This window comes from Solanum dulcamara, chromosome 10, assembly GCF_947179165.1.
Source record: "Solanum dulcamara chromosome 10, daSolDulc1.2, whole genome shotgun sequence".
Taxonomy (NCBI): Eukaryota; Viridiplantae; Streptophyta; class Magnoliopsida; order Solanales; family Solanaceae; genus Solanum; species Solanum dulcamara.
This window is the reverse complement of record NC_077246.1, coordinates 69,252,951-69,270,201: the sequence shown is the minus strand read 5'-3', so window position 1 is coordinate 69,270,201 and position 17,251 is coordinate 69,252,951. Positions and strand designations below refer to the sequence as shown.

Genomic DNA, 17,251 nt, shown 5'->3' with positions numbered 1-17,251 from the left:
GTGATGTCCTCTTCTTATTACTCATTGTTCCTAAATGAAAATAACTTCCTTAAATTTTCTTTCTTCCAGTTATGAAGACTTGGGAGCAGATTAATTGATCGTTGAGGATTCATGGAAGAGACAATTTGAAGGAGCTTGAAAGCTCTTTTATATGCTGTCTGAAGTGCATCTGCTTGATTGCTTGTAGGCTTGTGAGAAGACTTATTTAATCAATTGACTAGTTCTGAAGAAGTATTTTGATGTTGATAAATGCTTATGTGCTCCCTGATGTGATTACTACTAGTCTTGGCTTTCACATCTTTGTTTGATACAAACTCTGGCTTCTTGTTACAGTCTTATAATAGCATTCTGCTATTGATCTTCAAACTTTATCCGTGGCTGGAGAGATCGGTAGGGCACGTGGAACCCTAGAAAGAATCCCATAATAACTATTGGAAGCCCGGAGAGATTCCGAGTTGAAGAAAAAGTCTACTGGAGAAATGAACAATTGAATGGCCACAAAACTACTCAGATGTCAAAAGGGAATGCTGAAGATGACAGCTATTAGAGTTATCATGATCTGGATTATCTGCAGGGAATAGCAATGGTATGGCTCTTAACTTATATTACACCTGAATTGATAGAGGGTAATATATATATATTGGTTAAGCTAGATAAATCTCACATTGAGAAGGATGGGAAACACACTTGGATAGATCACACCATTCTTGTTGACGAATTTTGAAATAAACCTTTATAAAGGGTAGTTAATAAAGACGAACCAAAGAAGTAATTGATAAAGTTTATAAGGTGACTTAAATCTAGAATTGTAAATAAATTAATACTATTCAACATTTAAAGAAATAATTAAAATGCAATCTTGAAGCTAGGTGGAAGAAGTCGCAACATCCTTTTCTTTGTTGTCGTCATTGTTTTCTCTCCCTTTTCTCTTGTGACCAACATTCATTTTGTTGGTTTTGATACTTGAATCTTCCTTTGCTGAGTGATGCATATTTGGATCTTCTTTAGTTGGAAGATTCCAATTAAATTCCGTTTCAACTGGTGAGAGCTTGTTGGTACACTGTGGAATGCAAGAAAACATGATGAGATAATCAAAATAAGTTTTACAATTTCTTTTATTAGTCAATTATCTAATAACCAAAAGTAAAGAAAAAGCAAACTATTATTTAACAATACTTGAAACTTCTTGTTATAAAGTAAGATAGACATAAGGCTTATGTAATTACCTTATAGAGGTTTTCAATGGAACGGAATTTTATGCTTCTCGGTATTCCTTGTGTGATACGATAATTTCCATCCTTTTCATCTCTTGTCAAAAGTTTTGAGCCGTAATTGACAATGTTGTCATTTAAAATATTATCAGAATTATTCGGAAGACTATCTTCACACATAACCTTGTTGAGTTCTGATTCCCCTGAAAAATATATGTTGTGAGACTGCATGATATACATGAAACAAATTATCAGTTCAAAAAATGGGACTGGAGCTTCAATCTAATGACAATCATTTTAGGTTGTCACTATGTTGTGTGCCATGTCGGTTTAAGGTTTTCAATTACCTTGAGCTCATTGAATTAAAATTTAGGATTTATCTCTACTTTCGAATAAAAAAAATAAAATAATTAACAAAAGTTTAATTTGTAAGATATAAATTTCTTAAGTACCATTGATATCTTGTTGTTGTTGGGCAAGTAGCTCCTTCTTGAAAGAATTCTTTTGATCCTTTCTTATGTTGCTTTCGTTGGGTTCTTCAAATATGTCATTTTCTAACTCCTGTATATCCACTTATTTTCTTTTATAAATGGTTAAGAGATAAAAAAATATATATATGTTGTGATATACAATAAACATGCTTAATGAAAAGCTCATGTAATTAGACATAAATGATGATCAATTACCTCGCACTTGTGAACAAGGGAATTGATATTTTCTTCTTCTTGTTGTTGTTGATCATGTTGTTCCTCCTCAAAAGAATCATTTTGATTCTTTCTTATGTTGCTTCCGTTGCATTCTTCAAACATCTCATTATTTAACAGCTTCAAATTTTGCTTTGTTACTTTTATAAATAATTGCAAATAAAAAAAATGTATATTGTGAAATACAATGTGTGTGTTCAATAAATAAAATTCATATAAATAGACATGTGTGATGATCAATTACCTTACAAATGACTAGAATGGGATCATACATCTCATTCCTTGATTTTCCCTTACTTACATGGCATTCCTCAGCTTTTTCATCATTTGTATTGTCAACATTATTATGCATTGTACGATTCGAATTATTCACTAGACTATCTTCACCAACGCTTTCAAACTCACCTAGAAATCATGCACAACCAAATGAAAAATAAAATAATAAATAGTATAAGTCAAATTATGTAGAATTAATTAACAAGTTATATACCATTAATAACTTTTTGCTTATTCGTTGGTGTCTCCTCAAAAGTGCCCTTTTGATCCTTTCCTCTTTTGTCTTTGATGTGTACTTCAAATTTCTTGTTCTTTGAAGTATTTGAACGACTCTTGTTATATTCATCCTTAGGTGATGAGAGCCTATTTGTACTCTGTGAAAGGGAAGATAACTTGATGAGCTATACAACAACAACAACAATCCAGTAGAATTCCACAACGTGGGGTCTGGGGAGGGTAAAGTGTACGTAGATCTTACTCCTACCAAGGTAGGACGACTGTTTCCGAGAGACCCTCAGCTCAATAGAAGCATAAAAAGAGGTCAGATAAGGCTAAGAAGTTCAAAGCGATATGAAAAAGCAAATAACGAAAGCGACACAGATAAAATTGTCGCTATAAGTTTAATAATATTTTATATTATCCAATTTTGCTAACAACAAAAAAAAAACTAACAATATTGGAAACTTGTCGAAAAAATCTTAATTATAACTAGTCTTTAAGTAAATATATATGTGTAATGTATGAATATAATCACCTTATATATGTCAATAATGGAACGAAACTTTGTTCTCCTTGGTATTCCTTGCTTCAAGTGGTCGTAGTTTTCATCTTTTTCAATTCTTATGGAAACTTCTGAACCACTATCAATGCTATTGTTCATTAGAGTATCATATGTATTATTTGGGAGACTGTCTTTATTTGTGACAGTGTTAAGCTCATACTTGCCTGAAAATCATACATTGTAAAATTGAAAAAAAATAATTAATTCTCTTGTGAACAATTTTTTTTTAATAAAAGTCAAGTATAAGATGTACCATGAGTAACATTTTGCTTTTGTTTGTTCGAGAATGTTTTCTTGGAAGAGCCCTCTTGATATTTGTCTTTTATGTGCTTTTTGGCATCCTTCTTCTTTTTCTTTTGTGATTTGATCATATTGAAGTTATACTGTAAAATTAAATGTAAAAAGTAAGATCGATCAATTATTTAAATTTACAATTTATACTCTCACAAAGTACAATCTTCTATTCATACTAATGAGTCCAAAATTAGAAACAAATGAAATTATAGAACTTTAATCAACAAAATACTTCAGCTATATGAATTACTGTTCGAAAAAATTGGGAATTTTTTTAATAATCATTGTTACACTTTGTTTATATCAAACTTAAATCAGATTACACATACATTTATACAAAATTGTGCAACAAGGACATAAAACATGGATATGATTGTGGCCGTCAAATCAAAATCTAGGAATGAACTTAGAAAAACAATCAATTTTACCACAAAGAGGAGATAAAGTATTAAATCAAGTCAAACAAATTATATGTTTTTTGAACCCTTTGTGTGAGATGTGAGCACTTGTAAGTGAATCACCCCAACAACATATTCAGTGTTACCCACAAATAGGGTTTGAAAATGTTAGAATATACATAGATTTTATCTTTACCTTTATGGGATAGAGAGATTGTTTCTGATAAACTTTGGTTCAAAAAAAATCTTTTGAATAGATTTTATCTTTACTTTTATGGGATAGAGAGATTGTTTCTAATAAACTTTGGTTCGAAAGAAAATTTTTTGCAATGGAAAAAGAAAAAGAAAGGAAAAATTAGGCATTTGACAATTTTATTATTAGTCTTTCAAAATTTATTAGAAATGGTCCATAAATTTATAATAAGAACATTTGCTTAATTGAACCACCAATTTATCAGTGAACAAACAGTCAAAAAAGAAGGAAAACAAAATAAGATTGGACAAAATCAAACTTATCCATCACCCAATCTGAAGGCAAAAATGAATTGAATAAAATGAAGCAAATCGATACCGTCTCAGTCGTGAATTGATTAAAACGGAGAAGAAAATTAATACAGTTTTAATCATGAATTGAATAAAATAGAAAAGAAAATCGATACTGTCTCAGTTGTGAATTGAATAAAACAGAGAGGCGAAGTGATACCGTTCTAGTCACCTTTGTGTGTCTCCTCTTGAATGCTCGCCTATATTGGTTAGGGTGTCTCCTCCTAGTTGCTTAAATATTTTCCTAAAAATTTAAAATTAAAATGAAGTGAATTAGTCTGTATCTTGCATTTTATATGTGCACTAACTTGTTGAGTTACTCTTTGAAAATCATGTTTGTTTAATTTTGGCAATTCAATTATTTAGTTATCAAATAAAGACAAAAAAAAGTCTTTTAAAATGCAACAACATAAATAGACTAGAGTTTTTAATTAATTATTGCGAAAATTTTCCATTTATTGTTACAGTTATAATGATATTTTAACATCAATTGAGAAAATTATTTAAAATTTATCTTTCTTTTTTAAAACTTTTGGCATTTATGCCTTATTTCAATATTTTGTAGTTTTTCTTGTGTTTTAATTATGAGCATAATAAACAACTATTCTATTTTGTATGATATTTCTAAGGTGATTGATTTCCTCTGGAATTTGTATTTGATATGTTTTTCTAGCTACTTCTCTATAATTACACTATATTAGATATTAGATTTTTCTTTTTTAAATTTTTACTCACCTTATTTCATTTTGGTGATTAAAATTCACTCATGGTGGAATTTTTTTATAGGAAAAGAATATGTGATTCAGTAATATTAAATTCTTGTGCTAGTTCAATAAGTGTCTATAATTTATTGACTGTGAAAATAAATTTAAATAGTTCTCAAAAAGTTAATTAGATTTATAATTAAATAATATGATTCATTATCTAATTCAATAACTGTCTACAGTTTCTAGACTTTGACCAATTAATTCAAATAATTCTCACAAAATTAATGGAATCCAATTTGACCAGTCAATTTCACTACAAAATTAAAATAAGACATTAAATTGTGATTGAGATAATAGTATTTTTCTTACACAAGATGTTTTTAGTTAATTTTGCTCTACAATTAAAGTGTATTTTCTATTTTGGGATGCATAAGACTCCATATCCCCTCTTTAATTTATTTATAGAGACTTTTTATTTTCTATTTTGAAATGTGTAAGACTTCATTTCCCCTCTCTTTAAATTTGTTTACATATCGAAATTAACAAATGTGTGAAACACTTGAAATAATATATGTCTAATGTTTCAATTAAAACTACAAAAAATATTAAAGCAAAATAGAAACACAATCTTAAGTTGAAATGGAAAACAGATTGAATTGTCACACTCACACCATATACTTTGGCTTGGGGAACCAAACAAATCAGCTAACATAACCTGAGAATTGACTCATATCCATAAATAAAATCTTTAAAATAAAATTATTCATTTCATAAATGCTTAATGAAACTCATAACATTATATAGAATAATATTCCTTTATAATACAGTTAAAGAAACATTGGAGGTGAAATAAAAGGACAACCCAGGAACATAAATGGGATATGATAAGAAATCAAAATGATTCAATATCTAATCAATCATAAGTTAATTTATTATGAAAGTTTCTAAGTTTAATCGATATATCCATCATGTGAGTACATAAAGTTGGATCTTTACTCGATTGACTAAGTCATCATATACCTTGTTGGGGTATGAGTTATGCATATCATTAGCTAGCATTAGATCCATATTATATCCACAAGAGGATAACATAAAGGAATCACTCAAAAATATGGTACATTTTTTATCCTACATTAGCTTACATAATTTCGACAAATTTCACAAGACTCACGCCTTCTTGGTTAATAATAATACTCCCAATTCATTTTGCGTAATAAACTTTTACTCAAAAACTCATAATCATAATTCTTTTTATCCTCATGTACATTGTATCGTAAAATCATAAGATTTCTCTCTTTTTTGAGAAAAAAAAACATAATTATGTCATTTCATTTCAAGTGATCAAATAAATGGGTAAGACTCGATGCAATCTTTATCACATGAATAACAATTTCAATGAAAATATTTTTCGCAAAAAATAATTTTCTTGATACGAAACAAACCCTAAATTAAAGAGGAGTGCCCAATTCGGGTCGGGCTAGATGTACAACTATTACTTCATACAGTACAATCCAGCTGGTCCACTCTGTTCGTTTACATAAAAATACGATTATTAGGGCTTCTTCGTCTCCGTCTCTCACAAAGTTAAAAGCATACAAATTTTCTTTCTGTATCGCAATTCATCAAACACCATGGAGGCGGTGGCGACGGGTTCGGTGGTTCCGGCGAACAGGAGGAGGCCGCCGATGGAGGAAGATAGGTTAGTTTTCGAGACATCGAAAGGTGTTGAACCAATCACGAGTTTTGCTGAGATGGGGATTAAAGATGACCTTCTTAGAGGGATTTATCAGTACGGATTCGAAAAACCATCTGCCATCCAACAACGGGCAGTATTGCCTATTATATCGGGCCGTGACGTCATTGCTCAGGCACAATCTGGTACCGGAAAAACCTCCATGATTGCTCTTACCGTTTGTCAAGTTGTGGATACCAAAAATTCCGAGTATGTTTTCATATACCCTTTATTTTTTCCTGTTTAGGGTTAGTTTGTTTTTTGGCTTTTTTTGTTTGATTGATGGTTTAGAATGGATATATGCGACTCATGTAGCAGACATCAGCTAGTTTGGGATTGAGTGTTAGTAGTAGTTGATGTAGTTGTGTACACATTAATATAGTTAAAAGCAGAATGCTTTTGCCCTTGAGAGATTCTCTCATTATGAGTCAAGTTCTATCAAAGTTTCTTTTTTTCTTTTTTTTGGTTAGGCTCTCTTTGTAACTCAATTTCCCACTATATATTTTGGATTATACATGTATGTCCCTAAATAAAAAGGGAATTACCTAGTTTCTTATGATTACTTCCAAAGAACATGTTGGAATATCCTTAACCATTGTCGACAACAACAATTGCCTCAATTGACACTATGAATTCATTATATCCATTCTAGACTATTTTAGGCTTGTTTCACTTGAATACTATAACAACTATGCCTCAACCCCAAGCTAGTTGTAGTTTGGTTATATGAGTTCTCACTAGTCATGCTGTTCAATTTGTTGTTGTTTCACATCAATACTCAAAAGTTTGTCTTAAATTATCTTCTAGGATAAAGAGGAAGGTTCTCTATAATTAGAGTTTTTTTCTCTACTAAATTGAAAATTCTTAGACACAACTATGGATGTTTTGCTTCCATTGTGTTGAGATCATTGCAAAGGTTGCATGCATTTTGAGGAGTTGTAGATTTGTTTATGTGTGTATTTGAAAAAGATTGGAAGTAGATTTATTTGTACTAGGTTTACTCCCATTGCCACAGGGGAGTACTCCTCACCACTGTCTTAAAATCCTGAACCCACATGCTAGTTTGTTTAGTACACACTATGATTAATGATGGTGAGATGCTTATAACTGAGATGAGCTGTGCAGAAACTAGAAAGTTAGTATATTTTCATTACTCTGACGGTTGAGTTTATGGAAATGCGGATATTATTGATGTGTTTAAGTTATTGACTTATTACATGTGAGGTGATTTTACTTTGTGGTACAGCTGAAAATCTAGAACCAACATATGACAGCTTTTGCTCCTGGTTTTTTTTGTGAAGCAAGAACAATAAGGAATGGGCTTTTGGGTTAAAAGTAGTTTTCTTTTGGCCACTTATGAATTTCAGACTTTATTTCCTTTTTGGCCTCTTATAAAGTTCAGACTTTATTTCCTTTTGGCCACTTATAAAGTTCAGAATTTGTATGCAGCTTGTTCTTTCATAAAGTCTCAAGAATCCTGAGCGATTTCCTATGTATTTTCTTAGGGTACAAGCATTGATATTGTCTCCTACACGGGAGCTTGCAGCTCAGACGGAAAAGGTGATTTTGGCTATTGGAGATTACATTAACATACAGGCACATGCATGTATTGGAGGCAAAAGCGTGGGTGAAGATATCAGAAAGCTAGAACATGGAGTACAAGTAGTTTCTGGAACTCCTGGAAGAGTCTGTGACATGATTAAAAGGAGAACTTTACGAACTAGGGCCATAAAATTATTGGTTCTTGTAAGTTTATGGCTTTTTTACCTTCATATTTATCTTGCTTATTGAATTCTTCTTTTTCAGCTGATTTTTCCATTAAAATATTTGAGATCTTACTCTACTCCTGATTTTTGTTAGGATGAATCTGATGAGATGTTGAGCCGTGGTTTTAAGGATCAGATATATGATGTTTACAGATATCTTCCACCAGAACTTCAGGCAAGTTGTCTCTTACTCTAAATGCATAAAAAGAACTTCTGTTCTTGTTTATTAGGTGATTATTTCTACAAAAAGTTATTGTTCAACTGATTGAGCCATATTACAAATCTTCACCTAGAACTGTCCATAAGCTGTTAAATTTTGGTATGTGGCTACCCACCAGTGAATCGTATACATTGTGCAGCTTCTCATTGATCACTCTTTGTTGATAGTGTTGCTTTTGAATTGCAATGCCTGTGCTGCATGCGTCCTATGTTGAAGCCTACAGATTCTAATTCTGCGATTCAGTAGCTTAGAAAATCAAGAATTATGTTTGCTTTGCATGTTTTATACCTTTTTTTAAGGAAAAAGATGGGAATGTAAATTGTCTGGTTGTTGTGCTTTCTTAGTATAGAGTCCTCTTTGTTGTTTGTTATGTATAATTCCTTGCTCTCTAGAGAAAAAGAGAGGGTCTGTTCCCTTCCCACCAACTATAAACTGGAACTGAAAATTTTCATTAAAATTACTTGCTGTGCTTTTAAGCACTAGACATGTGTGTGTGTGTCTGTTCTCTCTCTTTCTGTCTCTCGCTCCTTCTCTGGACAAGTATAAAAACGTTTTACTTATATAAATATATATTGACTCTGTAGGTTGTACTGATTTCTGCCACTCTTCCAAATGAAATTCTGGAGATAACAAGCAAATTTATGACAGATCCTGTTCGGATTCTTGTAAAACGTGATGAATTGACTCTAGAGGCAAGTGCTGATTTGAGTTGTTCTTTTTCTCACACATGCCCCCACTCAGGAAAGCAGATGAAGTGTCACAATGATTAATGAAGTGATAATTTTCATTGAATTCTTTTCGTCATGTTTTTTTTGTTATTGTTGCAGGGCATCAAACAGTTCTTTGTAGCGGTGGAGAGAGAAGAGTGGAAATTTGATACACTTTGTGATCTTTATGACACACTCACCATCACCCAGGCTGTTATTTTCTGCAACACAAAACGAAAGGTAACATTGTCACCTGGTTCTTTTGCTCCCAAGTGAATCATAGTGGACTTCTTTATTGACAAGTCAAGTGAACTGTTGTCTTAAATAAGAGATACTGGATTATTAGGCCCTTTTCTTTGATTATTCTGGGGGGTTTACATTAGTGATACTTCTTATGTTTTGTATTTGTCAGTAATTGGACAGCTTTTGATATCATTCGGATATGTTAAGAGTCCTTTTCGGTGAATGGAGTTCTCTGTAGCAATCAGTGCAAAAAGTAAAAAATATATATCACTGTACTATTATATATGGAGGAATGCACTGATGCAATTGATCTGCAACAACCAGGCTGTAATACACATTGCTTCTAATTCAGTGTTTCATGAAAGAAACGAAGCATTTATAGTCAGAGTGTCATCTTATTCGACAAAAAATTGAATCGGGGTATAACGTCACTTTGTGGCTCCAAGAAACAAGTATATTTCTGGCAAGTTAGGAGCATATGATATGTACCCTCCAACTTGAGGGTGTGTGTGTTTGTTATAGGAATGTCAATGTTAATTTGTAATTATGGTATCCTGATTAAGAAAATAAGGAATTGAAAATATTGAAAGGTTTATAATACATGTTAACGTGTAATTAGAGTTGGAACTACCTTTTTTTTTACATTTTTGAATTACTTGCACATACAATTTAATTTCCAACATGTTTGAGAGAATAACTAAGCAATTTATTCCAAATCTCTTCTTTCCTTTTTCCCCTAACAAATAGTGCATTTGTTTTTGTACTATGCCTTTCTAAAGGAAGTGCGATCAATGTGACAGGTTGATTGGCTAACTAACAAGATGCGCGAGAATAATTTTACAGTCTCATCTATGCATGGAGATATGCCACAGAAGGAGAGAGATGCTATTATGGCTGAGTTCCGAGGTGGCACGACTCGTGTTCTAATCACAACAGATGTTTGGGCTAGGGGACTGGATGTTCAACAGGCAAGCTCTATGTCCTTTACTCTTTAACAGCCTCCACACCCTAGTTCAGTTCTCTAATTTGTGATAGCTAATTTGTAATTGGTTGTTCTGTGCTATAAACAGGAGGGGTAATTTTTTTTACCCAAGTGGAATTGTCCTTGAAGTCTATGTAATATGAGGTTGTTTATGCTGGTAGAGTTTGTTTAGAAAAATTGAACTAGGTCCAACATGAGTTTTTTTGGTTCAAATACTATTTTTTAGTGATGGAAGTGCTTTGCAGCCTTGAGCATACAATTATAGACTATTACAGGGACTGATCTGGTGCTCGCAGTCTCTGAAGAAGTTTCCCCTGTTTTTTCTTTGTAAAGCTTTCAATTAATGTTACTTTCTTAATCACTATGCATACTGATTATACATTGTTAGTGCAGTTCATAGAATGTATGACTTTCAGTTTTTTAGCTAGCAGCAAAAGTCAACTAATATGGATGAGAAAAAGGTTGCCGACTTTTCTCTGGATACTACTCACAACTAATTTAGGGAGCATTTCCCTTTCCCCGTCTAGAAATTTCTTCAGTGATGTGGACAAGGGGATGAAGGATGCATAGATTCAGAATCTCTTGATAGATTGTAGAAGTGTTTGGCATTCGTTTTTTAATGTAATAGTTATGCTGGAGTGAATTCTAGATATTGAACATTTCCCGTGTCCATCTCGAAATTTCGTCAGCCATGTGTATAGGGGTGGCAGAGTGTAGGCATAGATTCAGAATCTCTTGATGGATCCTAGAAGTGTTTGACTTAGGCTTTTAATGCAATAGTTATACTGGAATTTTGGATATACGTGGCTTTTAATGCAATAGTTACTGAATTGATTGTGGATATGACCTCATATTCTTTAAGCTAAGGTTAACAAAAAAGGTATGATAACCCTTGTATGTATAATCAAGCAGTTATTGCAATTGTATGCAAGAACATTTTCCATATTTAATAACCTTGGGTACAATTAAGAAGCTTTTTCCTATTGCAATTGCATTTCGGCATACCTGATATTATTCCTATCAAGGATAAGAATGCAGTGACAATATTATTTACAAATGCAACAATGGTTAGAATGTTGACTTGCTTTATACTGAATATCCTGATCTACAGTGGCAAGCACATTGCTGTCTGAGTATCATTACTTCTTTCTCTCTTTGGCTGCTGCATCTACGGGAATATTTCTGCTGTACTATCTTTATTATCAAAAAAATGTTGCTATATTGTCTCACATTTTGCTTACCATATCGATTGCAGGTGTCTCTGGTGATCAATTATGACCTTCCAAACAATAGAGAGCTCTACATTCATCGCATTGGTCGCTCTGGTCGTTTTGGTCGGAAGGTACTATTTTTGTGTTTCCTCGTAAATCTATTTATTTGTTTCGACCTTCACTGTCTTCTTTAGTTTTTCTTGCTCACTATGGCAATTCTGCCCACACGAGGTTCTTAAGTTCATCCTATGATTACAAAGCTGTAAAATTGTCTTGTACAATGTTATAGCGTTTAGCAGATGAATATAATAACTATCCAATACAAAAGTAGCTAAACAATGGCGTCTCCATAGAGCCTTTTGTTTACCTCTCAATTATTTGGCTCCATAACAAAAACATATTCTCAACTATTGACAATTGGCTCACTAATGAAGAGGCAGATAATTTACAACAGCTATATTCTGCTTACTTTAATATGTCCTTCTGATTATTGTTGCATTGTAGCATCCCCATCTTCCAAAGTTCCAATTTAATACAAATTTGCTTGTGGAACTTGTGCTATATCATTTGTTTGGTTGGGAATCCTTCAAATACTTCATCCTTTTCTTATAAATTGTTCTGGAAAGAACTATCATTATACTCTCATTCATGTGATATAACTGTTTTTCCCTCATGGGTTGCAGGGTGTTGCTATAAATTTTGTGAAGACTGATGATATTAAAATTCTGAGAGACATAGAGCAATACTACAGTACCCAGATTGATGAAATGCCAATGAACGTGGCTGATTTGATATAAAAGACTGGATTACCTGATCTTCTGAACATGGTTGTGTGTGGGTGCATTGGTTTGCCTTCTGAGCGGTTTGTATCAAATGATTCAAGTTTGTGGTGGCGAGAAATTAGAAGATTTTCTATTTATTGGTTCTGTGTGACATATTAGCTTTCTTTTACTGCATTTTGTTGCAACGTTTACTCTGGATGATCTCTTTCAACGCAGGCTTGAGAAAATTTGTTACTGACGAGTTTTGCTGAATTGGACATGGATTGCTTTAGCTTTGTCTCTTCAGATGTACAATCGTTGTCTGAAACCTTTTTTAGAAGTGATGACAATGTGCATATTTTTGTTTCTGTTCTATTTTATTCCGTGTTAAAGACAAGTTGTACTTACATTTAGCTTGTCGATCAGGTTAGTTTATCTGATAGTCTCAGGCGGCCTGTGTTCAACTCGACCCCGATCACCCTCCTCTTCCCCCAAAGGAGGAAATCGCGATTAACCTTTTTTGTTGTTCAAGGGGTCTGTCAATTTGAAAACGTCATGTTAACCCAAGGGAGCTTCAACATCTATCAATGTATGGTTTTTCTCGTGTATTTATGAATCATTATTTGGCTGGATCATCTCTTTTTCCTAGTGTATGAATCATTATTTCTTTTTCTCATGCTCGGTATTTGTAAGAAACCTTATTTGTTTAATCATATAGTCAAGTGGCATATTGACACAGAAATATCAAGTAATTACCACTATTTTTTGTTTTGGATTGAGGTCGGATCATTTTTTTTCCTGTTACTTTGGTAAAAAGATTCTCTATTCATAAAAGATAGGAGCAACCAGACCAGGAAGAAGAGAAAAGAAGGTCAATCTCCGAATTAACTGACAGAAGATGTTCGTAGGCGGAGTTTTTTCTCTCAGGTTTTGTTGTAGTCTATGTAAAGTCCTTGATTTCCCCTCGTTACATATTTGTGCAAATCTTTCAAAAAGGATCCAGCAACAGGAAAAATACTTGGTAAATTTACCATCTTAAATAATAAAAAAAAGAGTGCAATTTAAACAAATTATAGAATATACAGTACACTAACTCCACCTATACACATTTCTTCATCATCAGTTAAGAAGTTTGCGATGTATAATCCATAGAAGAGAGTACTTTTTAAGTTATAGTACAAAAAAGAACTACTCATTTAGTCCATAACTCAAAGAAAAATTCACAAATTCGATACAAGCATTTCACTTTCAGACACTCCAAAGGGTATAATTACATGGGAAAGAGGAGGCTTAAAAAACACCCATAGCACAGCAAATAATGTAAACCAAGTAAGAGGACTAATTACAGACATGAAACCATAGAAAATATATAGCAGTAATTTACAAAACTGTGTTTATGTGGAGAGCTTTAAGCAGAGAAGTCGCCATCTGTTTGACCAAAACTTGGCCACCCGAACTCTGACCATCTCTGCGCTCTTCAATCAAATTCTGAAGCTTTTGAGGTAGATCATTCTCCACAATAAGTTGTTTTGGACGCGGATGGTGCTCATACACAGCCTGGCATCAAAGAAATTGTTAGCAAATAATCAGCAATTGCTTTAACAAACACTAATTACCATTCAGGTTGCCGGTACTGATGCAGTGCAGAATTCAAGATAGAATTATTTCGAAAAATATATCTATAAAAAACAATATCTTGTCGTCTGAAGGAGGCTTCCCAGTTAGAGGAGACGGGGAAGAGAGTGAATAGGTAGAAGGATGTTCATCAAGTATATCATCATGTCCCTTGTTGCTATTATAAAATAGAACTGATTGCGAGAGGCAGAATTAGTTACCAAAAAGTTACCAATGGGGAAAACAGTGAAGACCATTCAATCCATTTAGACATGTTAGAAGGTTGCAAGAACCATAATAGAACCACTCAAAAAGCAATAATTTATCACCTTTATCAACTTGAGCAAATTCAGACGAGCTATAGCATCTCGGTGGTCAAGTCTAGAGACAAGCAATGGTGTTAATCCATTGACAGCCAGAGTTGTATTTATTCGAGATGATTTCCTGCATAAAAATTAACCAGAAAACAAAAGAATTATTTTTGCAGGTGCGTCTTGCCAGCTAAACTACTACCAAGCCAAAATGGTCAAACTTAAATAATTTTGCTTTTGTTCCAATCAAGCACATTTCCAGAAGAGTAATCCAATTGAAGGCAGATTCATTAACCTCAAATTAAACAAAGACAAACACACAACATTTGCAAGCAGCAAACAGGCAAAGTAAGAACTTGCAAAATGACATACGTGATAATTTTCAAGAAAGGCTCCAGTATGTGCAGAAAAAACTGTTCTGGACAGCATTCGAAGAACTTGACCATTTTCTGTATGGCATCCTTCCGAAGCAAAGCTTGTTCCACTTTCCTGCTTTCATTGTCATGTGCCAAACAAACAGCAATGGAATCTAATGCTGTGACAGACCAGAGTTCATCTTCAAGTAAGCTCAGGTATACATCAAGCCCACCATGAGCACGAAGCTGCTCTCTTGAATTACGTGATGCATGAGCCATATCACATAGAAGAGGCAATGCATATTGTTTCAATGGAGAACTGGTCATGATAAAATGCATCAAGTGTGGAATAATTCCATTTTCCGCAGCTTGCTCCTGTCTTCTCTTATTGATCTTGCAGAGGTTGAACAATGCATGGAGAACCTGAAGCAAGGAAACAAGACAAGAAACGATCCATGAGTGTCATGCAAGCATAAACCTAAGATATCACAACTCACTAACAAGAAAACAAAAAATAGACCATGCTGAGAGCTCTTCCTCTATCTATATCCAGACCAAAGTATGGTTCTAATTTATGAACCATTTTACAGGCACTTTTTACTAGGAAAAATAACAAACGGTGACAGCAGGTCTGGCTATGGTTGAGTAGGGGGAATTGTTTCCTTCAACTTGTCCAAGAGCCACAACTATAGGCTTTAAAACCTTAAATCCATACTTTTCCCCACTCATGGAGTAAAAAAGACATATTCTGGGTTAATGCATGACAGGTCAGAACTCATTGAAGACCCTCTTGCCTGATCACTACTCAATTAGCCTTCAACAACAAACAAAGATAAACCAGATATGGGACCATCAAGGATGGAATCTGCTATTCAGAAGAGCACTCAATGATTTGGAGATTGACCGAGTAGACGAGCTATTACAAACTTTGGAACCTTCCAGGATCTCCAGATTACCAGACAAATAAAAATGGATGTTGAATTGTAAGGGCTTTTTCTGTCAAAGAATTATAATCATAGAACCTCCACACAGTGATGTGGCCCTGAAAAGTGGAAACTCATTTGGAAAATCAAGATCACCCTAAAGATCTCCTCCTGTTTTGCTTGGTTAGTGGTTAGGAAAGCATGCCTAACACATGAAAGGCTACAAAGAAGAGGTTTTCAGATTTGCTCATGATGTCTACTTTGTGGATTAGATGTGGATAAATGACCAGCTTTTTATTCATTGCAAGACAACTGCATATATGTGGTACATGTTCTTTTGTATTCTTGGTGTTAACTGGATCATCCCTAAACTACTTTTGAACTACTCATCAGGAATAGGCAACACAAATGGAAAAGAGAACTGGTGGCAGCTAATACCTGCTTGCATTTTGTAGATAGCTTGGAAAGAAAAAATCAACTCCATCCATAGATTTAGGATGAATTTGTCTCTGTCTCTTATATTTTTGGTGTAATCAGGATTTACTGGGGGATATATAGGGGATTTGATAAATTTTATAGGAAAATTGTAATGATAAAGCGGACTAGCTTTTGACAGTTTCACCCTGGCTCTTTTTATGAGCTTGTAAATACCCCTTCAGCACTCTCCAGGTGCTGCTGTTGATATGAATACAAGATGTTACTTTTATCAACAATTTTTTTAAAAGAAATCAGTGTTCAAAGTTCCATCAGAATAGCCATTTATGACTGACAAACCATAAGCCGACAATCTCCAACAAAATGATAACAAGTGGCAAAGCTAGGAGTATAACATGGTCCCTCTTCAAAAAAAAAAAAACCTAAATACTAAAGTTTTCACATCCTTAATTGCAAACTTCGACTAAGCAGATAGTGAAATTTATATAAATAAGCTTATCAAATCAAATTATTCGTACTTTCTAACAAACCTTAATTAGACCAATACAACATTTTATGGATTGAAGAAATCTTCATGGAGACTTTAAAAAATAACATTGAGATGAATATGGAGTTCTATTTGTTTCTTTTTTGGTGTTTATGTTTCACTGAGTGAGCAGAATGTTTTGCTAAGAATGATAGAACCAAAGAGCAGTGCGCTGAAAATCAATATATTTAGCACTCCAAATCCTAATTCATGTAAATGAATGATACATCCCATCAATTATTTGGTTCCACTGTAAAATCGTATACATCAACAAGCACTCTGGTTAACCCATGAATTAAATGCTTATTACCTCATGATGTATTTGGGACACAAGGGGACCCTCTTTGAGATCAAGATTAGGTATCAAATACTTGATTGCATCTGCTCGCTGGAGATGTTCTAAGCAGTGTGGGTCTGTTGAAAGGTGATTAATGCATTTCAAAAGCTGAAACAAAACAAAAGGAAAATAAAAGAAAAGGAACCATCATGAGCATAATTATGTGATAATAGGAAAACCATTGCTGAACTGAAATTTTCACTAGAAAAGAAG

The 17,251-nt window shown here is 33.5% G+C and overlaps 2 protein-coding genes and 1 long non-coding RNA gene across 3 annotated transcripts in view; 2 read left to right on the top strand and 1 right to left on the bottom strand.

Annotated features, from left to right (window-relative positions):
• Nucleotides 1–73: 73 nt before the first annotated feature.
• Nucleotides 74–3,344, top strand: LOC129871247 (uncharacterized). Its single transcript, XR_008762217.1, has 3 exons — nt 74–191; nt 334–586; nt 2,544–3,344. It is a non-coding gene; the product is annotated as an uncharacterized LOC129871247 (long non-coding RNA).
• A 3,117-nt stretch (nt 3,345–6,461) lies between these two features.
• Nucleotides 6,462–12,911, top strand: LOC129870262 (eukaryotic initiation factor 4A-3). The gene is made up of 8 exons (XM_055944979.1): nt 6,462–6,856; nt 8,152–8,392; nt 8,507–8,587; nt 9,217–9,324; nt 9,460–9,579; nt 10,383–10,550; nt 11,820–11,906; nt 12,459–12,911. The coding sequence occupies exons 1-8, from the start codon at nt 6,546–6,548 to the stop codon at nt 12,570–12,572; spliced, it is 1,230 nt and encodes a 409-aa protein (XP_055800954.1). The 5' UTR covers nt 6,462–6,545; the 3' UTR covers nt 12,573–12,911.
• Nucleotides 12,912–13,695: 784 nt separating this feature from the next.
• The window catches only part of LOC129871215 (MAP3K epsilon protein kinase 1-like), a 28,191-nt gene continuing 24,635 nt past the window's right edge, over nt 13,696–17,251 (bottom strand). Inside the window, exons 21-24 of the mRNA XM_055946104.1 lie at nt 17,012–17,146; nt 14,834–15,240; nt 14,480–14,594; nt 13,696–14,093 (exon numbers count right to left, since the gene is read on the bottom strand). Of these exons, the coding sequence (XP_055802079.1) occupies nt 13,917–14,093; nt 14,480–14,594; nt 14,834–15,240; nt 17,012–17,146 (834 nt within the window). The 3' untranslated portion in view covers nt 13,696–13,916. The remainder of the gene's footprint in view (nt 14,094–14,479; nt 14,595–14,833; nt 15,241–17,011; nt 17,147–17,251) is intronic.